The sequence below is a fragment of the Phytophthora infestans genome, genomic scaffold, assembly GCF_000142945.1.
Source record: "Phytophthora infestans T30-4 supercont1.29 genomic scaffold, whole genome shotgun sequence".
Classification (NCBI taxonomy): Eukaryota; Oomycota; class Peronosporomycetes; order Peronosporales; family Peronosporaceae; genus Phytophthora; species Phytophthora infestans.
In genome coordinates, this window is record NW_003303730.1 from 211,165 (window position 1) to 238,840 (window position 27,676).

The window sequence follows — 27,676 nt, forward strand, 5'->3', positions numbered from 1 at the left end:
ATTAAAACAAAATATCAGTACGCTTCCATTTCTAAACTTTCTTTAGAAATATTTAAAATATAAGTAAAGTAATATTTGAATTAAATTTAATTTCAATCCAAAGACAATAATTACTACCTGTAGACGGGGAAGAACGACTCAATGTTGGCGCAGCTATCAGCTATCACATTCGAGGCCCTGCGAAGCACGACGGCGGGTGCTAACGTGTGCAGATGTGAGCTGGACCTGGACGAAAAGCTCATCTGGAACGAGACAAATCAAGATGCGATGACGCGCCAACTTATCGCTGCCATATACGTAGCCTATTTCGAATACGACATCAGTAAACGTGATCTCAGCGTGGCCATTGCAGCCGTCATGGCTGCGTTGAAGCAAATGCGACAGGTCGAGGCCAGCTCTATGGACTTGCAGTACATTTACGCCGCCAAGGAATTCAGAACAACGTACGTGGGTACAGCGGACGTGGATTTTAGGAACTATGTTGCTGCGTATTGCTCTGCGTATCTCGCCCACACCAGCGAGTACACGGCCCCGTGCATTACTATCAAGCAGAGCTCAGGGTTTGGCAAGAGTCGAATTCTGCAGCGACTAGCAGAGAGCACGTCAGGAGGCAACTGTCTCAAGGATGCAGGCAATCAATTTGATGCAGCAGTTTTGTACGTCTGTCCACGTAGTGCTAAGGAGTTTAAAGGGTACCCACGCCCGACAGAAGCTTTGTGCGATTGTTTCGGAGACTGGAGTTGCCACTTCACTTCTGAAAGCTTTTAAATATGCGATGGAGCATCCCGACGCCGGGAGGCACTGGACAGTTCTATTTGGCAGCGAGAACAGTGATCACGCAGATGATGATGCTATCATTGAAAAGTTAAATAGTATTAGCCTTGATGTAGCAACACGTTATCAGGTGACGAAAAAGGTACGGAAGTCTGATCCACGCCGGCGCTCGTGGCGGCCATCGGCGAGACGCAGTGTCTTCTCGACGTCAAGAACTCTACTGGTATCGGCGCGCTTCAGATGTTGTGTCAAGCTTTGAAACGGGTAAACAGCTCTGAAACAGTGAGAGCCGCTAACAGAGTAGTCTTCGTAGTGCTCGTGGCCTCAGACCCCCAAACTCCAAGTTTCCGTGATGCAAGAAACCTTAATGGGGCAACTCAATCGTGTTGAACCACCGCCAGCCAAGTCTGGGGGCGTGGTGGGAGGGTTATCAGCGCGCGAGCGAGCAAATTTGCAAGTGAGCGGCACGTTACCTACGACTAACTACTTCTTCCGTGTTGGATCTCATTGTCGATCGCGTCTTCTGATTTCTGGGAGAGGTGACTTGCCACCCGGAAAATCCGATATCCGTGCGGATACCTTGTCTTTCCGTAATGCAAGAAACCGTAATGGAGCAACTCAATCGTGTTGAACCACCGCCAGCCAAGTCTGGGGGCGTGGTGAGTGGCCCCAAGAACAATGCTTAGCACGACCACGGGCTTGGCTTCAGATCATCTTGCGTGATAACTCCTTTGCTGACTGCGCCGTTTGTACTGGGTAGTCCTCGAAGCAGCTACTCGACCATCGACCAAGCAACTTGATAGCCAAGCTGTCAGCGTCTCCATTCAACAGAGACGTTGCGCCGCCAATCCGAATGGAATGGGTAGAGTAGTTCTCTTCACGAATCCCAATAGACGCCGCTAGCTTTTTGAATGTCCTTGTCACTTCCTCTGCATCCAGATCTACACATAAATGCAGGGCATCCTCTCGTCCGAGTTCACTTCTCGCTTGTCGTATGTGTCTTAGCGCCACTTTTGGGCACAGCCATCCGTCCCCGGCTGCGAGCATTGTTCCTCACGCACCTCTGCCGTACTGATCATTCTATGCGCCTGACAGTCCGATGGTCACTGACACTGCCATACGATATGGGGTTCTCACTCCATTTTCATTTGAAAAGAATGCATCCGATGCTTTTAGGCAATATGATCTCCGTTGCGTTCCCATTCGTAGAAATTCCGATCTTCTTAGGAGAAAGAAGTAAGCCAGCAGAACGGAGCCCCACAAATGTCGAGTCCGGGGCCTAGATAAGTCGAGGCGCCGGTGCAGCAGACGCAAGAATGCCGGGCTAATAGGCTGCTTCTTCAGAGTCGGGTCGGACAAGCGCTTGATTCCTCGCATTAAGATGACTAGTGAAGGAGACGACTCCACTCGAAAATCCCGGAATCGCTGCTGATACCAGCGAACACTCGATAGTTTAATCTGAATCGTCATATACTTATTCCCTCGGTGGCAATCATTCCAGCCGTATCTCCAGCAGTATATAGCGAATAGGCCGAGTCTTGAACTCGCTTGTGTGGGCTCTTCGTCGAGCCACGGAGACCATCTCATCCATCCAGAAAATCGGCACCACTGGTTCCAGTGAGTCCGGTATTTGGCTGAGGTAAGCTTTGTGATAGCGCGTCCCTGGAGCACTGCGCCCATAGCTTCGAGAGATCATCGAAGGGCGGACGAACTTGCACCTGTCTCCATGCACACGACATGTTAGTCCACATCTCGAACAAAGGGTGGTCCGAACGCCAGGCTCGTGATCCGGCGTCTGCCATGGTGTTCTCCTCGCCTGCCACGTGCTTGGCCGTGCACAGGATGGCATACTGGAACTCCGCCAGTGACAGTAGCCGGTTGTATAGCTGAGCGAGAGGCTGTCGGCTATTGCGCCGCTGCGTCCACGACACTGCACTTGTGTTGTCGATCCAGCAGCGTACGTGGATCGGTTTGTGTGGATACATTCGAACCCACGTTGGGCCCCAATGTAGCACCGCCAGCACCGCACTTTGGAGCTCGCGAACGTTAATAGAATTCACAGAGACGTCGTCTGTGAAATGCTGCCTGCTCTTCAGCGGTGAACTGTACGCGAATAAACTGGTGTAGTGTCGGTTCAAGGGCGCGTAGACCGTCAATTGAGGCATCCATGTGCACGTGCACTATGGGATTCGCCACGTTGGCGAATTGACCGACAGGAATGCCATTGAATAGCTCGTGCTGAGAAAGGATAGCTCGGATCCATTTTAAGTCTTCGAGAGCGGCATCGTCGATCTTGCGGACTGCGTGACGTCGGAGCGGCGTTGTCGTGGCTTGTAATCGCTGGAAAAACAGGCGGACAGCACGTCATGACGTGGCGCAGGCAGCCCAACAGTTTAAATAGTGTTGTTTTTGAGGCGGTACCAGCACGTATGACGCCAGAGACAATCAGTTGGGCCTTTTCGATCTTCGCTACTGGGATGGTGACTTCGCCTGTGCTGGTATCCCACTCGAGGCCCAACGCTCTGCATCGCTCACTCCATGTCGTGAATTTGCGTTCATTGTTGGCTGCGGGTCCTAGTACTGTAGCCATAGCTCTTCGTAGAGCTAGATTGGCCACAAAACAGCGTAGTCTTACGTCTACCTCTGCGCAAGTATGGTCATCGCACCAGAATGATCCCACTAGTGGTGTCTCAAGGCGTACTTGAGGAAGTCCACACTCATACAACCCGTTAATTAGCGCGCCGGGAAGGAAGTATGAAGCCGGGGATCCACACCAGCCAAACCCGCATGACAAGTCGATGATAAGGAGACCATCGATCACACATGCAAACATATGCACGTGATCGGCATGGTTAGGCACGTGCCTAAAGGCCCCTGTAACATCACCGAGCATCAACAGGATCCGTGCGTTCGGGAAGCTCGACTTCAAGACATGTATCCTCATCGCGATATCCCGAGGCGGATTATAGCTGACGTCTGGAAGGTTGGCACGATCCGTGAAGTCATTGACTGAACCTCCGTCTGGAAAGGAGTAGTCGTCGATGATGCGAATATCCGGGCCATCCGCTCCTGTTTTATCAACTACTCCCACAGGCGATACGAAGACTTCCTGCCACTGCTTCGGAAGCGTCTCCTTCACTATCAGATACCTGCCATCTCTTTGTCCTTTACGCAGATGACGCCAGACTTGCGGAAGATGGTCGTAAGTTGAGTTGTGATTGTTTGGCCGGCCCTTTTGTCGAGCCGGTCGGTGCGACAGCCACTCAGGAACAATTCCTTGCCTCACCACGTCGTTCCAGCGTCGAAACGTATCGACTAAACTGGAATTCGGTGGTTGGTCTAACTGAAACAAGCTCTTGTTCGGCCTCGGGTCGGCGTCGGTCTGTCCTCGAACAAGCCATACAAAGTCAGGGAGTGTCATTTCCGCCGCGAGTGCCAGTTGCGTTAGGAGCTCAACCTTGTCCATATCTACGGTGTTATCGATATCCCACTGTGGTGGACTTGGAACTCCCACTTTGGCAGCCACTGCAGTGATATTGTGCTCGGTTTCAGCTCGACATTGGTCATTAACTCGTTTTAAAGTCTCCATATATTTCTTGTGATTCTCTGAAAGGTGCTTTCGTAAGTCCTTTGACGGAGACTTCTCTTCAGATCCTCTACCACCTACTGTCTCTGTCGATGGAGGACCCAAACTGGAACCAATACTTGACTGTGGAGCTGGGGCCCCTTCACTTCACAGATCCGCGGACTCGGGCGCCAAACCTCCGAAATTCTTGATAATGTGCTGCTTCACAGGTTCAGGCAGCGTCTTAGGTCGGAAATGAGCCCGCTTAGTGGAGAAACACTTGCCTGATGTCCCGTCAGAGCTTCCTGAACATCCTTCCTTGGACAAATACTTCATGCAGAGGTTCAAGGCTCCTTGCTTTGGCATGAGCCGCACTACATCTTTCGGTATCCCTCTTGTCTCGCTTGACGCATTTCCCGACTGCCTGAGTAAGGCTGCGCGTTGCTCGTAGGCTTAACCTCCAGTTGCGCCTTGAGCGTGGCTATCATCGTCTTCTGCTCATCGTACAGGAGCTCGGCTAGTAGGGGGTAATGGAGCGACAGCTCGTCCTTTATTCGCATCGCCGAGATCAGGCCTTCGTCCAATACCAATCCTCGAAATTGACACAACTTTGCGTCAATCCAGAATACCAGGCATTTTGTTGCACCGCCGTCAGGCACACCAGTATTACCAAAGATCTCTACGAAGCGCTCAATCGCGCGAATGAAGTCCACTGTACTCTCGTTGTAAAAGCCGCCGCCAAACTGGCGAAGGTTTCTCAATGCTTCCTTTAGGTTCTCGTAAGATGGGTTCTTCGTAGCCGGCTGGATACAATTCTTTCAAGAGAAGTCCGTCATGCTTACTGACGGCACTTCGCCGTTCATCAAAGCCGACCGAGAAGGTCCTAAAAAGTGCATTATCGACAGTCCCCGAATGCGAAACCCAAAATCATATGCGCCTCGAAGAACTGGTGGCGTCCACAGCCGCAGTTCGGCACCACGGGCCTGCTGTTCGTATTCAAGAATGCGCTGTGAATCCTTACCTTGATGATCTGGGTGGCCAATTTTGTCGTGGATGTCCTTCTCAATCGTCGTTGGGCGAAATGTCGTTGTCGTGTTCGAGCGCATCTCGTCGACTGCATATGTGCCGAGCTCTGCATGACCTATTGGTCCTCCTCCGATGGCGTTCAATATGTGATTTTGGCGTTGCACTTCCCGCTTATCCTGGTCATCCTCCTCATCAGGTGTCTGCATCATTGCCGGCTCTGCATCCGAGTCACTGCCTTCTAACCCAACCATGCATTGGCGTCTCAGAGGTCGTCGGCTTTCATGGACGGACTCCCCGGTAGCAGCTTGCCGTTTTGTTCCATTGGTAGGAGCGACGTCCCCAGGATGTACGAACATACTCGCGACGCGTTTATTTCTCCTTTTAAGCGCACACTCAAGTATGTGGCGCCTCGGAGCGGATATTACGGCGAGCGTGTCTGGCCGAATCACGGGTGCTATCGCCTCGGGCTCGTACTGCACCGTTAAACCGTTCAAGACCTTTGCAGGTAGGCCCACGCGGCTCTTCGTACACAATGCTCGAACCTCTTCCAGTTTTGGAGGTAATTCCGCCGCGTTCATCGCTGCCGAGCTGGAACCGCCTTCTACTTAAGGGCATAGTCAATCCACTCGACCTTTACGACGTTAGCGGGCTGTTGCAGTGCCAACTTGCGCGCGCCAGCAACGTAGCGAAGATGAAGGACTGCGTCTGTATTCATGTGGTACCCCACGACTATCGAATAAGCCCATGTGTCCATCTCAATGCCGTCCGGCTGGATGAATGCGACAGGATTGCCTACGTAGGAGCCCGACAGCAGCTTTCCCTCGTCATCGCTGACCCTTCGCTTCTTCACCACATCCAGATCAATAGGTTCTAGCGACTCTCCGTCAGACGGCCCACCAGGATCCACGATGTTGACGTGCACTTGAGCGCCGTCGACACGGTCTACCCGCACATATTGAAGCACACTCATAGATGCCGCGTGCAAGGGCCCCAGGAACGCCAGAGACCCCTTCGTTATCGTGGACGTGCTCATTATCAGCGCGCGAGCGAGCAAATTTGCAAGTGAGCGGTACGTTACCTACGACTAACTACTTCTTCCGTGTTGGTTCTCATTGTCGATCGCGTCTTCTGATTTCTGGGAGAGGTGACTTGCCACCCGGAAAATCCGATATCCGTGCGGATACCTTGTCGCCCGATCCATCATATGGTGAAGCTACGGTGTCGTTCCCATCATTTATTCTTACACAGACAATGGATGTCATGCTTGAGAGCTCAACGTCGCCCACAACGAGCAAGCATCGCGTCTTGACTGTTGACGCAGACCAAGTGTGGAGAGCGCTTGTGTCAATGGGTCGACCACTTTGGCGGAGTAGACAGAGAGGAGGCAATTTGGCCGATAGACAGAGAGCGATGAATCTTTTTGCTGCCTTGATGCTACTGCGAGGACGAAAGGCGAGACTCCCCGAGAGCTACAGCGACAGCACGCTGAACGGTGTGGCGTCATTGTTCTGTCGCGTGGGCCTGCATCTGCGTAACTGTGACCCACTGACGACGCGTCTAGTGACCGACTTTATGAGTGTACTTCACTACGAGATGTACAAGAATAACTTTCCCATTTCTAGCTATGCGTCGGACCCGGTCCTGGCATTTGGCGCTTCTCGCGTTTGGTACCAGTTGGAGCCGCCGGCGATAGACACGCATTCTTCCGCAGCTCCAGACGATGCTGGCTAACGGCGTGGTTGACGCATGCAACATCTGTCATATTGTAGCTCGGATCTCCCTTCTACTAGTTATGGACACAGCGACGATGGGCGTTCAAGTGAGGACGAACCCATGGACCAGAAGTGAGTTCGACTTTGCGGGACAATTTTGCGATGTACCAAGTTTTGTGACCATGCTAATGGGTGACAATCCGACGCTGCAAGTAGCTAAAGTGACGCTACATTCCGGAGAGCGCAGCGTGTATGGAAAATGGCTACAGCGTTGGAAATATTGGAAGATTAGCTTCAGTCAATTTGTGACTTTACCAGAACCACCGACCGATACTGTATTGTGGAAAATGTTGGATCGCAGAGCTTCAGGTATTCTGCCTCACAAGTCCGAAGAAGCTTATCTCGTTATTCCAATCTTCTGTGTCGACCAAGTGTCACTCATCTTGGTCCAAGTCAGCGAGGAGGAAGACGCATCGACTATGTTGGCGTTCAGAAGCCTCGATCCGAGCGAGGTCTTCAAGGCGAATCACCCGCTTCACGCCGTTCCACCGCACGAGATAATTCAACTGTCCATAAGTCCGCGTGAACGGATAACTCCTGATCGGCAGGAACGAGTGATCAGGACGACGCACTTGACTGGTTGTTGTGCGTGCGGGGAATGTTCGCGTTGAGTACCGACTTAGAAGATACTAGTATCCGATGGTCTGGTCTTTCAGTGGGGTTGGTTGCAGGGAACCCGAAAATATAATTTATATCAATTTCAATGAACATCGAGAAATAAATAACGCACGGCAACCTAAGAACTCAGCAAATAGATAATTGGAGCGGGGACATTGCAAACGTAGATTATTAGTGAAATAAACTACCTAGCCTAGGTGAAGCCGCCTAAATGCAAGCATCCACGGTGATGAAAGAAGATAGTAGATTTTGTTGGGGTGCTCCTGGGAAGTTGCAGAATGAGCTAGAATATGCGTTTCGGAGAAGTCGAGGGGCTCCAAACCAACGACAAACTGTTGGTTGTCGTTGTCCGGGAAGATAATTTTTGGTCTTCGTACACCAACTTCGTAAAATAAAACATATTTTGCTGAAGCATTTTTCGTAAATAAATTATTGAGAGAAACAATTAACAGTAATTGGCAATAAATATATTTATTGGGTCATGTACAGTCAAGACTGAGGTGACGCAGGGCGCGTCACTGGACTGCTCTCCAAGCGTTGGTCGCTTCTTAGAGGAGGTGCCATTAAAACAGACTTAGACTTAAGAAGCACTAGCTAACAGAGCAATCAAAAGAGGTACGTAAACACAGTGAGTGCAGGGCAAAAGGTCACGACAGGGCTGCAGTACTGGTGTGGGCTTGATCTCCTCTTGGATTCGCTGAGCCGCAAATTGAGTTGTGTGGTAGAGAGAGAGCAAGCCTCACGCAAGCCAGTACGCCTCTCCGCAAAGTTCTATTCTATATATAAACCCAATACAGAGCATACTTTACCTAGGTCAGTGTCGTCGTGAGCAGCACGACGGCACGGTCGCTCTTGTCCAGCCGCAGACTGCAGCCGTAGGCGTAGGATAGGATGCAGGGTCGGCTGTCAGTGTCAATGCCAGGCACTGATAGTCCACTTTGTATGTACAGCTGGGGCTGGCCACTTCACACAGGGACTGGCATCTCCCACTCCTACTTGATCTCGGCAATACAGCGCCTTGATTGACGCGATCACACACAAGATTTTACAGGTTGAAGTCGCTGCCCCATAGGTTGAAGTCGTAGTCCAGCAGCACAGTAGTCCGTACACCAAACAGCACCCCACAGTCAACATCGTCCTCATCCATCGCAGTAGCCTTTGCATCCGTAGTCGTAGCGTCCGTTGTCAACACAGGTGCAGCACGTGTAGTATCGTAGTAGAACTACGCAAGACAGATGCAACCTGCTTGGCCTTCCCATCACACCATCGCACTAAAACACACCGTAGCTGTCACGCTTGTCCATCGCAATCGCTTAGTCTTTTCGCATTCGTCCTAGTCATTTACAGTCTGACAGAGTTCCGTCTCTGGCTAGTCCTTTCGCACTGCAGCAAAAACAGTCGTAGCGGGAGACGCAGTCTTCGCAGCTGTCACAGCAATAGCAGCCATAGAACAAGCCACAGACTCCGTAGAAGTAGTAGTACCGTCCGAGGCAACCACTGGCAGCACCTTCATCGCTTGACGAAAGCGAGTGAGCTTCACCACCGCAATTGGCTTGGTCATATGTCCGCGATCGTCTGCTCGGTCCCAATGTGCTGCGTTGTGAGCAACTTAAGCTCCACGTTTCGTCTCAGCACATGATACTTGTTGTCTATGTGTTTAGACTTGATGTGCTGTCCAGGCTTGTTGGTCAGCGAGATTAATACCTCGTTGACACCCAACAGCAATGGCACTGGATGCTTCCAGACCAGTTCTTTACACAGACCCGCAAGCCACAACACGTCCTTGATGGCTTCAGCCATCGCAACATACTCCGCTTCGCACGTATTCAAGGAATCAATCTTCTGCTTTATTAATGCGTACGATATCACGTTTCAGTCAAGCGTGTTCACATAGCCGCCGATTATTCTTCTGTCCACTGAAAGATTCGCATAGTCGGCGTCTGAGTAGCATCGTATATTTGCAGTGGCTCCCTCAGGTACGTCCATCATCAAACCGTAATCACACGTAGCCTTAGATACCGAAGTACCCTCTTAGCATGCGCGCAGAGTGTGTCGTCGTAAGACGCCAGGAACTTGCTAAGATGTCTCGTTGCATGCGCAATGTCAGGCCTCGAAGCGCTCACCAGGTACTGAAGGGCACCCACCAGCTCCCGGTACGGCATATAGCCCTTCGTCGCAGGTACAGTAGGGTTAGATAGTACAGTAGCCTCAGGAGTAGCACATCCGTTGCAATCTGACATGTGAGTACTTCCAGCACGTATTGCTTCTGACAGTAGACAATCTGTCTGCTTGGTCTGCTGATCAGGGTCTCTACACCAAGCAAGTACTTGACAGTACCCATTGTAGTCAATTCGAAGGTTTCTTGCAGTGCAGCTGCAATCTTGGCGCACAAGTCTCGGGGTCCCATTAGCAGTAGGTCATCCACATAGACAATAACAGCTTGACTTCGCCCTCTTCCTTCAACGCATACAGCCCATAGTCTGAGTCTGTACACTCAAAGCCTAGTGTAACCAACTTCGCATGTAAAGTCCGGCTTCAAACATTGGTTTAATCCATAGCGTTTCTTCAAGAGCTCGCATACAGTGCTTGGTCCATCGACTTGGAACCCAGGCGGCTGATCCATGTATATCATCTCGTCGAGGTCTCCGTACAGAAAACGCCGTCTTCACGTCGTACAGGAGTATCTCCCATCCTCGCTGCAAAGCGAAGTCGATGGCCGCACGAACAGTCTCAAAGCAAATCACAGGTGCATATGTTTCGCTGTAGTTGACGCCGAGCTGTTGCTTGAATTCATTGGATGACGAGGCAAGCTTTAAATCGCTTGACACGACCACGCTCATCTCGTTTCACCGCGAAAACCCATCGACATGTAGTCACATTGATATCTTTCGCCTTTCTCCGCGGTACAATTGCCAGGTCTTGTGCTTCTTCAACGACGCCAGTTCTGCCAACATCGCGGCCCGCCACTGGGGCCAGTACTTACATTTCCGTGCCTGCTTGTAGAAATATCCACGTCAATGCCATGCGTCATCACTTGGCCCACTAAGTTATCGCTCGTTCGTACGTTTGCCATCTGTGTTCTTCTCGGTAGCTTCAGACATGGCTCGACTGGAGGCTCCTGAATTTCGAATCCAGTATCTTCCTTCACGCGTTTCTTTCGCGCCTTGCGATTGCGTCTCTTTTTCGCCTTCACCGGCTCCGGTCCCTTCTCAGGTGCAACCTGAGGGTCAGCAGCTTCTCCACATCCTGCTGTTCGACGCTCGACGAGTCCTCAAGCTCTGCACTTCCACTGGACTTCTGTTCCTCGTCCATAGTCCATTCAACTTCTAGAAGTTCGCCTATCTTGCTCATTGACACAGGGCCGCTATTCTCTAAAGCGTAGGTATTTATGCTCGTCTAGATTTCTTCCCACTAGTGGCTTCTCCCGTAACACGTGCAGCGTGTCCAGGTACGCGTTCTGCAGTAGTTGCTTCGCGTAGGTTCCATTCACTGTGAACTCCTCCTGAAAGCGGCAATTCTCGCTCTGCGCAGGCTTCACCTGACAGGTCAATAGGTCTAGAAACTTGTAGCCCTTCGTAGAGTCGCTGTAACCGAGCAATATACACATTTGTGCCCGTGATTCAAGCTTCTCCTTTCTTCGTCTTGACTCAGGTGGTACTCGCACATGCGCAATGCAACCCCAGGTTCGCAGAAAGCTCAGGGGCGGCTTCCGTACATACAGCTTCTCGTGCGACGAAGTCATTCCCAGCATCTTGGTCGATAAAATGTTTAGTGTAATCACCATGTGCAGCAGGGCTTCACCCTACAGCATGTTCGGTAGATGTGTTGCTGTCTGCAGCGCTCGCACACGAGGCAGCACAATGCCGTTCGCCCTATCAGCGATCCCATTCTCTTGGGGGGAATACGCGTTCGTGAACTGCAGTACAATGCCGTGTTCAACGCAGTACTCATGCAGTTCCGTTCCAGCAAATTCACCACCTTGGTCCGACCGAAGATGCAACACTTTGTAGTCTTTGTGATGCGTCCGCAGCTCTTTTAGCAGCTTCAGAATGAACCAGGTAGCTTGCCTCCTATTCTCGAGTAGATAGACCCACTTGTATCTCGTAGCAACATCCACAATGAACATGAATATAGTAGCTTTGCTTGCCGTCTCCACACTCATCGTACATATGTCCATAGCCATAGCTTCTCGTGTGATTTAGTCGAGCGGACGGGAATACGTTTGTGGCTTATTGACTTGGCCTTGCTCACAACACAGGCAATTCATTCGTAGGCGTTCAGATCTTTCGTGTTGAGTTTTACCTCCAAATCCATCTTATCTGCCACCACCTGGAGCAAAGCCATGTGCAGATGACCAAAACGCTGATGCAACAGCTCCATAGTCTTCTTGTCTTCTACAGCTTGATTAGCCATAGCCATGACCATCACGTGGGTTGCCTTTTCGCTTCGCAGCCGGTAGAGGTTGTCTCGCATCTCAAACTTTAAGATAGTGCCCGATTTAGACATTCACGACGTCTTCTGGTCCATGGAATACAATAGCCTGTAGTTGCCTCTTGTCTGCAGGTATTCCACTTTAATAAAGTTGACCTTGACATTCGGTGTGTAGACTACATCGTTCAGCAGACGATCCTCGAGCTCCCCAGTTGCCTGATTGACAACACGCAGTAGGACAGAGACACTAATAGTCGTATGCTCCGTAGTACCTTTAGCGAAGTCCAACCGGCTTGTCTTGTCTTCGCGCAGTGTCGTGAACAGAGATAGATTGCCACAAATGTTGGCATGTAATCCCGAGTGAATAATCCACTCCGTGAAGTTTCCCTCAACAGGTTGCATGTTCTCACCACGTCCAACTGCATTCACCGAAAACGTCTGACCTTGGTTCGCAGTGTCTTGCCCTTGGCCAGTCTCAGTACCCTAAGCAGCACTCTGAGTCAGTCCACCACTGGGACCGGTCTCATTGCTTCGGGCATCTCTATCACCTCGGCGTCCTTCTTGAAGTTGAGGTCCATAGTGACTCGTCTGATTCCGACGTGGCGACCGGCTGTGTCCTCCGCGTCTGAGTTGCGCTGGTCCATCACGTCTTTAATGTCCACGAGGAGGCGATCTTCCTCGACTCTGATGGCCACGCAGTAGCGATCGTCCTCTTGGTGGCGAGTAACGTGGTCCATCACGTCCTCTAGGTGGCGACCATGAAGGTCTAGCATATCCACGAGATGGCGAGCGTCCACGAGATGGCGAGCGTCCACGATCTGGCGAACGTCCTTCGCAACGAGGCCCAGGTGGATCTCTTATTGGTGAGTAGCTACGTATTGGCGACCTTGGGGGTCCAACACTCTCCCGAGATGGCAGTCTCCAAATTCCTCCTCCAAAGGGAGATGTGTAGCCACGCCATAGTCTACAGGATGATTGGTACGTCCTGCTCTTAGTCCTGCTCACTCTCCTCCGTACAGTCCTCCACCAAAAGATCTGTTAGGTCCTTTCCATCCACCATACGATCCTCCGTCGTACAGTTGTCCTTTAGGTCCTTGATATCCTCGTGGCTCAACGTAGCGATCTTGGTAGTTATCCCCTGACACAAATGAACCCACTTGTGGTCCACATCTATGGCCTGGCTCAAACATAGGTCTCTGCGTTTCACTCGAAAGTCCTTGGCCCAAGGAGTAGAATAGTGTATCCCACGTAGGAGGTGGTCTTTGCACAGGTCCACCCTCCCACTGGAGCTGCACAGCGCCCGTAACTGGTGTCTGCCATCCATTTGGTACTCCAACTTCACGTTGAGTACTTACCATACGTTGCACTAGCTGCGTAGGTTGCATAGCTTGCATAGTTTGGGCAGGTGACACACTCTGGCTGGGTTATACACCTTGCACAGCTTGAGTAGTTTGTACAACTTGAGCAAGTTGCATGTTCTGGCTGGGTTGAATACCTTGCACAGCTTGAGTAGATTGCATATTCTGACTCGGTTGTAACTGCAACTGCTGTGGCGTCATCGGTGCTCACATCATCCGCTAGTCTCACTATGCGTTCTTCCGTCTCATCGTCATCACTCGAAAGTGACATCGGAGAGTAGATGGGCGACTCCGAGCGTCTCTAACAGCTCGCTCCAGTCGCACCTTCACTTGTATGCGACGAGCTCAGTGCCAAGTTCTCGAACAGGCGACGCCGTTCGCCAGTCGTCGGTGTCGTATGCTCGCGACGCACTGAGTAAATTAGCAACACTGCCTGCTTCTAGGACTTCTTCTTCTTCAAACGCTGTACCAACCCAGGCTTCTGCTCCATACTAGTATTCGCAGTACACTCAGCGTACCAATGGCCATGCTGATTACACTTAGCACAAGTATAAGCTGTTTCTTGTCGGCGTTCTTGCCCCTGCGCTGCCTCGGCGCTTGCCTGCTTGTCCTTGTCTTGCATGCTGACTCACATTGTTCACTTGGTTCGCACTTGATTGCGTTGCCAGCGACATCTGTTGTTGCAACTGGTTACTTAAATGCTCCGCAGTGCGCAGGCGCTACAACGCCTCAGCAAGTGTCATGGTCCTACGACCATGCTTGCTCATCCAAAGTGAGTTTACTCGTGCCGGCTCAAGAAACACCAACAGCGTGTTCAAAATAAGTAGACTTGCATGTTCCCACTCTTCAAGCTCGCCCTTTCGAGTCGCAGTCGGCGTACCATAGCGTCAATGCCTTGCACATACTTAGTCACAGCTTCCTTGAGCTGCAGCTGACGGTTCATCATCTCTCGACGTAGGTAATCAGGGTTGACACCGTCACCCACCTCAAAATGATCTGCAATTTGTTGCCAAAGTAGTGACGGGGCATCCATTTGATCACGGATGGAGTTGATCTTGAATGTCGTACGTAGATCCACCGAGAGCGACAATACTAAGGCTGAGAAAGCTTTCACCTTCCCCGCTTTGTACCACTAAGCATCCTTGGGCCTCTTGTAGCCCTCCACGGAGTCAAATCTCTCCGCACCGTAAGTAATTTCGCCCAGCTGGCGGCTCTCGAAGTGCAGCGGTACCTCACTAACCCATGCCGTGTACTCTTCCTTCTTCGACAACGGGGGCAGCCTGATGTCAGCCATGTTGCGCAGCGACTTCGTATGCTCTGCGTCGCCGTAGCGCCCGCCGGGGTCTGGCTATCCAGTTTGCTCGGTAGGCTGCTCTGGGGCTCTCGCTGTGCCCTGCGCTAGAGTCACCGCCGCCCACTCGGATTGCTTCGTGGCGGTGGTGGGCTGATTTCTAACTGAAAAGTTGCGAGCACGCACCTTTCAGGTACATTTTCTAACAATATTCGCCCACCTCAAATTCCGGATAACGGATAAGGTGTTCGGCTTCTTCGTGTGACAACACATCATCGTCACGACCGGTCGCCGCGTCAGCCACATTGTCACCCAATTGATGCACTCCTCGACTTCCATTCGTCGGAATTCCGCCGGGGCTTGGGTCTTCCACACCAGGTGCGTCCTCTGTCGAGCCATGGACCCTTACTGGGCTCATTACCTGAGGTGACGAGGGCGCATCACTGGACTGCTCTCCAAGCGTTGGTCGCTTCTTAGAGGAGGTGCATTAGAACAGACTTACACTTAAGAAGCACTAGCTAACAGAGCAATCAAAAGAGGTACGTAAACACAGTGAGTGCCGGGCAAAAGGCCACGACAGAGCTGCAGTACTGGTGTGGACTTGATCTCCTCTTGGGCTTGCTGAACTGCAATTTGAGCTGTGTGTTTGTGTGTGTGTGTGTGTGTGTGTGAGAGAGAGAGAGAGAGAGAGAGAGAGAGAGAGAGAGAGAGAGAGAGAGAGAGAGAGAGAGAGAGAGAGAGAGAGAGAGAGAGAGAGAGAGAGAGAGAGAGAGAGAGAGAGAGACTCACGCAAGCCAGTACGTCTCTCCGCTAAGCTCTATTCTATATATAAACTAATACAAAGCATACTTTACCTAAGTCGGTGTCGTCGTGAGCAGCACGACGGCACGGTCGCGGTGGCCCAGCGATCATAGAAAATTTGGTATAACCACACACGTCCGCACGTGGCACGTCGTTAAGTGCGCAGCCGCAGGCTGCAGTGGCAGGCGTAGGATAGAATGCAGGATCGGCTGTCAGTGTCAATGCCAGACATTGACAGTCCACTTTGTATGTACTGCTGGGGCTGGCCTCTTCACACAGGAACTGGCATCTCACAAAGACAAGTGGGGTTAGGCGAAAGCGACAAGAATCGCACTTGCTGAGAGTATTTTGGATAAGGTGGCGTTGACGAGTGACGAGCTGTCGCAAACTTTCGAGTTTAGAGATGGTGTACCCAGCACGCGAAAATGAATTACTTGCCGCTCTTCATTCGATGCGAACGTGGAAGATATATTTACTCGAACGACCCTTCTTCATTAACACCGATCAGCACACGCTCGAAAGCATTTTGCAACAACAGACGTGTTCCCGTAGAAGCGAAGTGATTCCCTCAATGTAAATGACTTATGTTATGTATTTCGTGTTCGTGTTGCCACATTACACCTGCGCTAGGCTTAGCGGGCGGCATAAAGTGGTGTCTGCACACGTCGGTTCTCTCTTTACCGGAAGTAAGGCGACCATCGCTTGCTCTAGAGCTTTCCATATAGGTTTCGCTTGTGCAAGTAGCCGGGTTGTTTCAGGCTGGCGACGTTTTGTAAATGAATAATCCATACTAATACGTAAGGCACGCATTATCAATACCTGTGTAGAGAATTATAATATACTGAAAAGTTGCAAGTACACAGCGCTACATCCTAATCTTTTATACGCGTATAAGGACGAGGTGAGGAAGCAACCCGGCTTAAAGAAGCATAACATGCAAATGTACTTCGCAGCTCGTTTTCAGCATGTATAAGCTATCATTTGTACAACTATGAAACACTAGATCATTCAAAGCATCTTCACCTACATGTAGCCGCATGGACTTTTCATCTGTACATAATAATTGTGCATTATGTACAGATGAAAAGTCGCTCGGTTTTATGGCCTAGATCGAGCATGGTTGGCGCATCAAAACAGGCGTTTAACTAATAAAGGAAAGGCATGCCTGGAATTATTAAATCTGCACTCGATCTGCGTTTCAAAAACGCAAAAAGGGTCGTTTTAAATGATATCAATGTCGGAATCGAACAATGCAAAATAACCTGCCCAAAATTCCCTTCAGATTACGCTCACATATTTGACAATAACCTGCTCAATTTCAAAGTACCGGAATTAACGGTATTTTTGCAACCGATCATTTTTTTGCAACCAGTGGCCCGTAAAAAGTCTGCAGCGCCAACAAAATTAACCAGTTTGGCATCAAATCAGTGTTCCAGTTAAAGCACGCTATTGATTACAATATTGTGAGCAAAGCGACGGTTTCAAATGGACAGGAGTATCTTGTGCGAGATTTTACGCCTTCCGCCGTTCTTACGGTTTTGACTTGAAAGGTACTTTTTACAGGGTTGCAGAAAACACGTAAATTCCGGTAAGCCACGGCTTACTTTTAAAATGAGCTAGCTCTTTTTATTTCCTAAATAATCCTCCCTCCCACCGACCAGACCGGCATGGAAATGGAGGAAGGCACCCGTCTCGGACCAGAAGTCGGGTGCCCCAAGTCGCAGTGTTGGCAGTCGGGGACTAATCGTTTTGACCTGGCCTGGTCAAAATTGGGTTTTAACAAGGGTTTTCGGCCAATCGGCCATTAATAAAGGCCACGGCCATTGGATTATATGATTATAGAGGTTTAAGCTGGTTATAAAGCTTGGTAGGTTTCGCTTTACACTACGATTTAGCAAAGAAAAATGATATTTTAATAACATCGGCCTTATATGCCAGCTTGGCACGCTGGAGAATGCATAACGCCGTCCATGTATGTCACCACTACCGCGTGGGACTGATGCGCGTGCTTGACAGGGACGAGCTCGACCTGCGGAATCCTCGGCGCCTCACGCAGCCACGCACGGACGCGAGCAGCTTCAGCGTATGGTTCGACTTCTTCACTGCAAGAATTGCTCTCGTCGAAGTTGTAGTTCTCTAACGAACGCATACTTGCACGAACGGTCGGTCTACAGCGGTGTTTTTGTCCAGGCTACATGGTCGACACAGGAGAGCTTATTAGCAGCTGAAGCTTGCCCAGGTGAAGATCGGCCTGGTTGGACGAGATCCAGACGCATTTGAGGCGCTTCAGACGTCTTCTGTCGCCTCCAGCGTAGCGATACGTCTGGTTAAAGCTGCGTTCTTTACAGTCCAACATCATCCCAGTCCACTGCTCGTCGTCCTTTCTTGTCGGTAGTCTTCAGTGTAGATGCATGCCTGTGACGTTGCAATACTTGGACGGGATCGCGCAGTTAGGGCTCTTCGTCGGATAGGAATGCACGGAGAAAGACGGCGTGTAGTTTAGCTTTCAGCTTCGCTAAAGTGTGAGACACTGCTTCTGCTCACAGGTGTCGTGCCCTAGCAGCACGTTACGCGCTTGAGCGCCGAAACTTTGCATCCACTCTGCGTGGGTGACGCAGCACGTCGAGACTTCCGAGAAAAAAACACCACTTCCGCTTGGACTTGATCCTGTCTCAATGTATCTGCTAAAGCCAGCAAGCGCGTCCATGTGCGCAGTAGGCACTGATAACAGCACATAATCACTCAATTACACCTTCTCATCGGGCAGCTTCACGTCCTTGCTCGTCGTTTTGATGGTGGTGTGGAGTCGAGGGACTCTGGTGTAACGTCCTCATCATTTTCCTTTGGGTACACCGAGCGCCAACGCTAGTACATATATTGATAACAGTACAGATACAGTCTTAATATTATTAGAAGATTTACTAAATACTACGAAGTATATCACACAAGAAATAGAGATTGTTTGTTGTACAGTACTGATAATCTTGACGATCCCGGTGATCTCGCGGATGCGAAGGAGACCCTGGAACTGTGGGAAGAGGTTCTTGACGAGATATTCCAAGACGATGAGATCAGTACCGAATACGCTCGTTCAAAAAAAAATGTTGACGAGGTGAAGGTGAGCGAGCTCGAGTCCATACCGCATCCAGTCAGAATTCCGTTCCCAAACGAAAACCAGGCCGACTTTCCTCGTGAGAATACCATTCACGGGATTCGAGCCGTGAAAGTGACATTAGCAGATCTTTTTGCTGAGTAGTAGAGTTGAATATTCCTTTACGTACGTCCCATTACAGCTTCTTCGACGTTCATCAGCGCTACATCCAGCTGCAAAGTCTCACAACAGCCGTCGTCATCTCCATCACAGCGAATATGTCACGAACAAAACGAGCGGCGGTCTTCATTTGCATTTGTCTAGATCAGATATACCTTCTTGTGTACTTGCCGGCCTTGGCAGCCGAGAACTGCGAGACGATGTGGGCGCTCTCCGCACAAGTTTTACTTGGTAGTAAGCAGACCTTCCACGCCCAAGGGGCCACGGCCGTGAATGCGGCCAGTACTGATACCAACCTCAGCGCCAAGACCGAAGCGGTAGCCGCCAGCAAAGCGAGGGCTGGTGTTGTGGAGCACGCACGCGCTGTCGACCATCAGCTGGAACGGCTCGGCAGCAGTGGCGCCCGTTGCACTCTGTGTGGCCACTGCTGTACTGGTTGATGTGAGCAACGACAGCACTAACACTGTTGACCATCTCGATTGTAAGGTCCGTGGAGCCGAGCTCTGTAGACAGCGTGTCTGTAGAGCGCGACTAGACAGTAGCAACGCTCAACTTGGCAACGTAGGGGTGATGTGCAGGTTGGCGCCAGCCTCTCCAAGCTTTACCAGGATCTCCTCGTCCGACCCTTTGCTCGCCAGCTATTCATCGAACAAGAACGTCTCAAGTGCATTACAACCTGCGAGGTAGTCCGTCATGGCGTCAACAACGAGCTCAATGGCCTTCTTCACATCATCTGCACTGGGGATGTACGTACGTAGCAATCTAAGACGTAGATTGGGTCCATTTCAGTGTACTCGCCTCTAGGGATCTGTGTATTGGTAACAACAGCAACACTTGAGCGTCTCTAGCATGGTCGGGCCCTTTTCTCCGTCGTCCAAGACCGCTGCGGTTGGCAGTGTGAGCTCTTCTAATGAAGTGAGCGTGGGGTCACTGGAATGTAACGAGACGATTACGTTGCTATCCTGTTCCAGTTCGGCGGGATTTAGCGCAACAACATCGTCTTCGGACTCCTACAGTGGCTGTTGAGGAGGCTACGCTGCGTGCTGGATCGCTAGCGAACGCAATGGCAAAATGTGCGCGCTGGACGCGTATCCGTTTGCTTCAGAGAACGGCAATATGGCAAGCTACTTGACAAATGCCTGCCCAGAATTTGAAGTTGGTGTGACCGGTTACGAACTCGTTCGTGAAGATCCTGGCGCGGTTGATGATGCCGTGCGCAATCAATGTCGACCTTCCTGTACAGCGATCGACTGCTTTCCAGTACTACTCAGGTGGCGTGCTTACGGGCGCGAACTGCAATAAGACCTCGGGACTTGGAGTGGGTTTGGTGAGAGGGAAGATAGCATTCTGTACTGGCGCATTAAGAAGCAGTGGGGATACTTCATTGTGTGAAGATGGTTACGTTCGTGTCCAGCGCAGCTTCTCCGGAGACAGCAAGATGCATGCTGTGTCGAGCTGTACGCGACCTGGTCTACCTTTGACGTCTCGGCAGCCCTACTTCGTCTCCGACACCAATACATCCGCTCCTCCCTTTACCTCCACCCCCTTCGACACAACTGTAACGCCTTGGGTTCCCCCGGTCACGACAGTGGCGCCTTCAACTAGCCCGGGCACAGACATACCTTCAACAGCAGAAACCGTGGTGGATCAACCTGCGGCGCAAGTGCGGCATTAAGCTCTGAGCTCCACCATCACAAAGGGTGGCGTTGATCAAGTGACAAGCGCCACATCAGGTTCGATCGCGCAAATGAGGCGGTAACACGGACGCAGCCGATGACTCACTCGATTCGATGGAGACACCTGCAGCAACTGCGATTGTCCAAGTGTTGCTGGTGATGCGTTCTACACCGCAACAAGCACGGGCAACTGGGAATATGCTTCCGATACTAGAGATTTTCATGATGGATTAACCATGCCGTACTTGAAGCTGCTGGTAACGACCGCAGCATTCACCCCCTGCGAGATATTAATAGCCGACTGCCCCGCCTCAATCTTGGCGCCCAAAACGCCACGTCTGACGCTCGACCTCGACGATCTTGATGCTGTTATTCTCGGGACAGGAGACCGAGATGACCTTGCCGCCAGGTTGGCTGGGTGGCTCCCTCCACTTCTGTATGAGCAGTCTCGCGGCCCACCAACACAGCGAGCGAGTCGTGAAGACGGTACCGTCCGGCGAGGCACCGACGTAGTCGTTCTCTTTGTCCATTGGGGCGACGGCCAGCTCTAGCAGCTTGGGTATCATGCCACAAACACACTGGCGTTGTAAGTGCGGCTGGCGTTGAGCCGTTTGGGGCGCTGTGATTTATTAATATTTGATATGAATTAACGTATCGCACTTAGTGCACTGGACATTTAAATCGTAGGGTTGAAACAAGTTATTTAATCCTTTCGACATGGCTTTAGATGCCCGGCCATTGGCCTGCGGCCAAAACCCATGGCCTTTGCCAACACTGCAAGCCGCGTCGTGCAGCACACATGTTAAAGAGAGATGCCGCACAGAAGGCTGCACTCATAGCACGGCGACAGTGCACCAGGGCACGCGCCCCCGTAGCCTGTAGCCAGCGTCTGTGCGAGTCGTCGCTTTAGAAAATGCGAACTTAAGTGCGAAATTGAGCCTCTATGTTCGACGCCTCTTTTATTATTTGTGCTCAGTAATTGTGCACTCTTCGACCTACAAATTGGACACGTCTCTCCCGCTATTTGTCATAAATCGACCACGAGCGCTTGATTTGGCTTGTCGTAGTATTAAAAAAGCCCGATTTATTAGCCACTCTAACTCGATCTTCCTATCCCTTTTTATTCTCAATTTACAAAATGACCTCAGTTTATTAAAAATCGAGCACCAACTCTAGTGATAAACGACAAAAGCTTTGCAAAGCACAATACATGTATACATACCGGTATGTAGACCTCCACTAATTTCGGCTTCATGTCCGGAAGACTTGTAAAAAGGCAATGGAGTATCGCACTCTCTAAGAGCACGTAAAATGGTGATAATTTTCAGATATAAAACGCTATAGAATTTAGATGTTTTTGTTGAGGCAAACCAAACTGTGACAGACTAAAATTTAGTCCGGACGATTTTCGTACATTCGGCAACTGCATTTACAAATCGTATGTGTTCTCGACGTCAAGGAATGATACAAACAATTTCAAGGCTGCTGGCTACTGGTTACTGACATAAACTAAATTCAAAGTTTTTCTCAGCCACTTCGTAGTCGTAGGCTACACATGTCCACTTGCTGTCCTCTCACTTAAGCAATATCAAGTTTACTCCATAGTAATCTCTGGGAACGGAGTCGGTGAAACTAAATTATATCATACACGACAGGATATCAGATTTCTCAAGGAGAGGTTATACGGTACGGTATACTGTGTTTACGAGCAACACAACCGCGATCGTGCGACGAGCTCCAATCCGAATATTTTCTTGATCTTGGGATTGTACCTCCCAAAAGCTGATCGAGAACAGTTCGCAACTTGCGCTTTGACACCTACGCGGCAAGAATCCCCCGAACCGAAACATGCGTCTATTCCACGTGCTTCTATCAGCCTGTATTGCTCTATATGCAACCAGAACAGGTTTCGCGGCAGCCGACCCCACTCGTAACCTAATGACTTTTGATGCCATCAATGAAGAGAGAAGTAACGACGAAACGAAGGCCCCGACAAAGAAGAAAAAGAAGCACACAGTTTCCTCTTCCGACTCGGGTTCCGATACCGATGACAGCGAGTTGGGCAGCAGCGAGTTGGCTAGCTTGCTGGATATGAGCGGTAGTGGACTCGACGATCTGTTTTCTCTGAGTGGCAGTGAGTTGGACGCGATTTTTGGCTCTCTGCGTGGGAGTGGGCTTGGCAACTTGCCCCTTTCTTCCAGTGACAGTGACCTGGAAAGTGGCAGCTCTTCGCTTGCTGCCACCAAGGCGCCACGTAAGAAGAAAAAGAAGACTGCCACTGTGGCAGAGTCGTCGGAAGCAAGCGATTCAGGGAGCGATATGAGCGGATCGCTTTCGAGTGAAAGCTCTTCTGGTGATGAGTTGGATGACTTGTTCTCCAGTAGCGACTTTAGTGATCTACTGAAGAGCGACAGTGCGTCGGAAAGCGACCTGAGCGACTTGAGCGACTTGAGCGACCTGCTGTCAGCCGATAGTACTTCTGGTACTTCGGGATCGGACGGGGATGAAAGTGACTCAACCGACTCGTCGTCTTCTTCTGTCGACAGCGATTCGACAAGCGGGAGCTCCGCGACGACGAAGAAGCCAGCGTCCAGTGGGAACAGTGACATTCAATCGTGCAAGGGAGGCTGGTGGGGCCACATGAAATCGTGGTGGAAGAACTCTTTTGGCAGTGGCGATAACTCCGCATGTTCATTGAGCTAGAGCTGTTTGTTATCTCCAAGGCCTCCAACGTTTTCGTGGACATGTATCCTCGATATATACGGACAGTTGCACACACTCCCATAATTCTTGCTTTGCCCACTAAAGACATCGATACTTTTTGACGCCTCTCTTTGTAAGAAACTTTTTACCGCAAAATACTGATCTCCTGAAGATCAGTATTTTAGGTACTATATCGTTACTTACCGGTTCTACCGATCCTCTTTGGAGTGATATCCCAAAATAGTGATACCTAGCCTTTTCCTACCTATTAATATTATATAATAATAATAATAATAATGAATATTATTATTATATTAATAATCGTTGGGCTGTTTCATTTAAGAATAAGTACTGTGACGGACAGAATGTAACTGCCGCCAAACTAACTGCCAGTACCGAAGAAAAGAGCAGTACCGGTAAAGAAGGGGGAGAAGCGTGCACACGTAAATAAAAAAAAAGCATTTACTAAGGGAATTAGCAAATCAGGTATTACAACTCAGCGCAGTCATACAATTTCTTACAAATGCTAGGATAACAGGACTTTGCCAAATCTTACTGGTTATTCTTTTATCCAATCAGTGCTGAATATCGTTCTTTCATAAGCAGACGTGGACAGGTCCTTTTTGTTTTTAAAAACTCAAACCATTCGTGGCAGCTACATTCTGTCCGTCGCTGCAGCGGAATAAGTTCGCCAGAATACAGCAGGTTCACCACGTTCTCGTTCTTCCTTGTTCTATAGCACTCTGTCGCTCATGTTTGCGAGGTTTCATCTGCGTTGAACGCTTGAGTTCGGTGGAAAAGGCAATGTGTAATCCTGTGCAATTCATGTAATCATAATTAGAGGGGTATCAAACTCAGAGAATAATGGTAACCAAATATCACATGGTATATTTTAAAGTCTTAGTACTGTTTTCGATTCTAAATAGAAATAATAGCTAAAAAATCTATGAAATTTAAAGAATTACTAATATTGACTTAGAAATGTTAGATTATTAATGATTTTTTAAAAAATTAAATCACTTACGTACGTTTCTTGACACCTTACCCTCTGCTGAATGCAACGAGGGCTCACCAAAGAACTCTGTCGATCAGGTTCAAAGACAGCGTGATTGATGCTTTTAAGCTGACGAGTGTTTGCTCTGCCATTTCACTCTGACACAGACATTATTGATCGAGATGCAAACGGTTGAAGTCGATAGAGCGAAATCAAGGTATTTGTTCTTGTTATCCGCGGATAGCCACGTCCACATCGTGCGTCTCATACAGCGCTGCAAGCTGCGACACTATATTAATGTGCACAGCAGTGGCAACACACCCAGGGGCTAATAGTAACCAAATATCATTTGATATTTATAAAATTTATAGTACTATTTTTGAAATTAAACATTGATAGAATCTCAGTTTTTTTTAAAGATAACATTCTAATATTAGCTCAGAGATTTTAAAAATATTATGTACTGGATGATGTTTTATAATATTTTCCACCTAAGAGCGTTTCTTGCCACATTACCCTCTGTGAGCCGAGGGCTCACCAAAGAACTCTATCGGTCAAACTCCAAAGGACGGCATACTTTAAAACTGACGAGTTTATGCTCTAGTTTTTCATTGTGACTGACAAAGCCGATACAATAGAATCTGAGCATTCTCACTTAATTTAAGTGTACATTCTTTTCGGACCGGATGTACTATTGATTAACCTTAAGCTAATATTTAATATTTGACAAAACTTTTGTCTCAGAAGAAAATATTAGGGCGTATGTGCTTATGTTAGCTGGTCTATGTGGCGCTATTATCACTACAATATAGTGAATATTATTAACTTCACCGAAGTTTGGCTCAAACTTGACCGGAATTGTGTTACAACACGTTAGTGCTGTAGAAAGAAACTGTATTATTAATAGTAGTACTGCAGAACGTAGTACTATTCTGTTCCATCTACGACAGAGCGACGGCTGCAAATAGAATAATATTAGTAGTCAAAAAGGTTTCTTAAAGAATAATTTAACATTTTTACAGCTAATAAACAGAAGTTTTTCAAAAAGGTCTCTCACAAAAAAATTATGTGAAAATAGCCGTTTTCATGAAATCAAATAGTTTTCCTGTTAAAACGAATAGTGAGCTCAAAGCATTTTGCTGCGATGTCTTTCGTACTTACGGCTTATTCTCAGCTCAAAGAACTGTGCTAGGCCCCCCAAGAAATTTAACATTCTGCAACTTAAACCCAGCCGCCCAGCTCGTTTGAAATACTGCAGCTTACGTCGTTGGCAACAGTTTTTATTCAATTGAATTACTGGTACCGGTTTAATTGAACTCGTGGAAATCAAGAAAATAAACCGGTACGCGGCGCACTACGCCTCCCTAATAGCTAAGGAAGCTAAAGCAATGCCTCACAAACTGAACGCGAAAGAGATTTGTGACCAGGCGACTTGCATCGATATTGCTGTCGCGAGTAAGGCCTGCATCGATGATAAAACCCACGATATGTTACAATTGTTTCCGGCAAAATGCTAAATGAAGAAGACACCCCTTAAAATAATCGCCCCTGATCGGCATCTTATTGAAAGTTCTTGTACTAACTGAAACAATTTTTGGTAATACAAATGGCAATTATACGGTTCTTCTTCAAAACTCTTCTATTCCATAACAAGACGCCATCGCCTAAGAGCTGCGACCCCCCGGACCTCCTGTCCGGATCCTTAATGCTCAAAAAGGAGAGGTGTTAGATTTGAGATGGAACTGAGTGATAAAGCAAATGCAGCGATGTTAACTATCCAGAGGTCCATATTTAAAGCGAATCTTTATTTGGTGATCTACATTCGTGAAAAGCTTATACTAAGTACATTTCGCAAGCGCGCTACTACGAGTCCTGAGCTTAACATTCCCGAAGCAGATATAAAAAGCGGTTATGCTGCAAAATCTCCAGCCCTGTTTCTTAAAACACAGCTCAAGATAAAACAACAGCTCGGAAGAAATTTTTGAGCGCTAACAAACGCCCAAAGTACCCGAAAGTGCTAAACAATTTAGCGTAATTATCTACAAAATAACTAAAATCCACCAAAACGATGCCATAAACAATGCTAAAAGTAATCTAAGTCTGAACACAACCAAAAGGTACCAAAAAACAGTACCAGAATTAACAGATCCTGTACTGAGCGCCCGAATACGGAATGCGGATTGACTGAAACTGCTTGGCTGGGCAGCGCGCAATGAGCGGCTTCGCCCTTGAAGGACAATTGATTATTTGTGTTCTTTTTATTTAAAATGAAGTATTACAAATGTTTTTGAATTAAAAACAATATATTTAATATTATATATGGGACATAAAAGAGCTGCGGATGACATCCCGGTACCGTTGTCTTCAACAATGAGCTGCTTCTCGCAATAAGTGATCACGCTTCCTAGCAACATTCACGCAGCACTTATCACAGAGCGTACGCTAAATAATATTTAGCGTACGCTCTGTGATAAGTATTATGTTGTACATCAGGGTCAGTCTGTGGACTAATGCAAAATGTCAGTTTAGTAGCCTCGATTGAGTACTTTCACTAAATCTCCGATAACTCGGCATCTAATAGTGGAATTGACATATACAGTGCTGCTATTAATTATAGGGACACTAGATTTTTTCAAACTGTACTTCACAATGCGAGGAGTTTGATTGTGCAGCTCGGTCCAAGAAACACTTGCCTAATGTCTAGCAGCTAACGGCAACCATCTTTAAAAATATGTACGTATTATAAATTATAAAGTGAAACTGCCATTTCAGGGGGGTGTTCTTATCTATAGGGACCCCACCTAGAAGTATGAGGTAGCGTTGAAATGAGGAGTAACAGGCCGATTTTTGTGATTTTAACCCCCCCAACGCGAGAGCTTCTGGCTGCGCCCATTTCCCGAAACCCCATACACGATACTATTTATCTCAAAGATGGGAACACACAGTTAAGTCTAGTTGCTAGTTATCATGTCTTGGCCACAGCCAGGGCACACCCCAAACCCCACGCCTTGATTGCTTTCGTATCGTGTATAACAATGTACCCATCCGGTAAATGTGTCTGCACGATACAGGATATTTACAATAACGTGTCCGTGTAGTGCACAGACAGCGCAGTAGTAGGTGCAAGACGGGTCACATATTTGCTGAAATTTAGAGTTTGTAGACAGCTGATATACATGTATATTTAAAACAAGTCAAAAACAAGAGCCAGAAGATAGTCAGACGTAGCTGCCGTGATCACTAGCGCGCGCACGCTTTCGTTGGCGAAGGCTGCTTGGAGCTTCATTTCCATTGTCGCTGACGTCACCTTCGTCGCTGCAATCACTGCCGTCTCCCGTATTGCTTTGCGCTGGCTTACGCGCACGAATATGGCGCTTCGTGCGCGCCTGAGGGATG

General features: G+C 48.9%; 4 protein-coding genes across 4 annotated transcripts; 3 read left to right on the forward strand and 1 right to left on the reverse strand.

Annotated features, from left to right (window-relative positions):
• Nucleotides 1–267: 267 nt before the first annotated feature.
• Nucleotides 268–2,057, forward strand: PITG_13465 (uncharacterized protein; the record flags this gene model as incomplete). Its single annotated transcript, XM_002899648.1, has 4 exons — nt 268–716; nt 891–916; nt 1,535–1,636; nt 1,951–2,057. The coding sequence occupies 4 exons, from the start codon at nt 268–270 to the stop codon at nt 2,055–2,057; spliced, it is 684 nt and encodes a 227-aa protein (XP_002899694.1).
• A 2,656-nt stretch (nt 2,058–4,713) lies between these two features.
• On the reverse strand, nt 4,714–6,398 carry PITG_13467 (uncharacterized protein; the record flags this gene model as incomplete). Its single annotated transcript, XM_002899649.1, has 3 exons — nt 4,714–5,142; nt 5,182–5,953; nt 6,088–6,398. The coding sequence occupies 3 exons, from the start codon at nt 6,396–6,398 to the stop codon at nt 4,714–4,716; spliced, it is 1,512 nt and encodes a 503-aa protein (XP_002899695.1).
• A 398-nt stretch (nt 6,399–6,796) lies between these two features.
• PITG_13468 (uncharacterized protein) lies at nt 6,797–8,827 on the forward strand (the record flags this gene model as incomplete). Its single annotated transcript, XM_002899650.1, has 5 exons — nt 6,797–7,032; nt 7,135–7,209; nt 7,535–7,722; nt 8,245–8,312; nt 8,807–8,827. The coding sequence occupies 5 exons, from the start codon at nt 6,797–6,799 to the stop codon at nt 8,825–8,827; spliced, it is 588 nt and encodes a 195-aa protein (XP_002899696.1).
• Nucleotides 8,828–22,521: 13,694 nt separating this feature from the next.
• Nucleotides 22,522–23,286, forward strand: PITG_13469 (uncharacterized protein; the record flags this gene model as incomplete). The annotated part of the gene is made up of 1 exon (XM_002899651.1): nt 22,522–23,286. The coding sequence occupies one exon, from the start codon at nt 22,522–22,524 to the stop codon at nt 23,284–23,286; it is 765 nt and encodes a 254-aa protein (XP_002899697.1).
• Nucleotides 23,287–27,676: the final 4,390 nt, after the last annotated feature.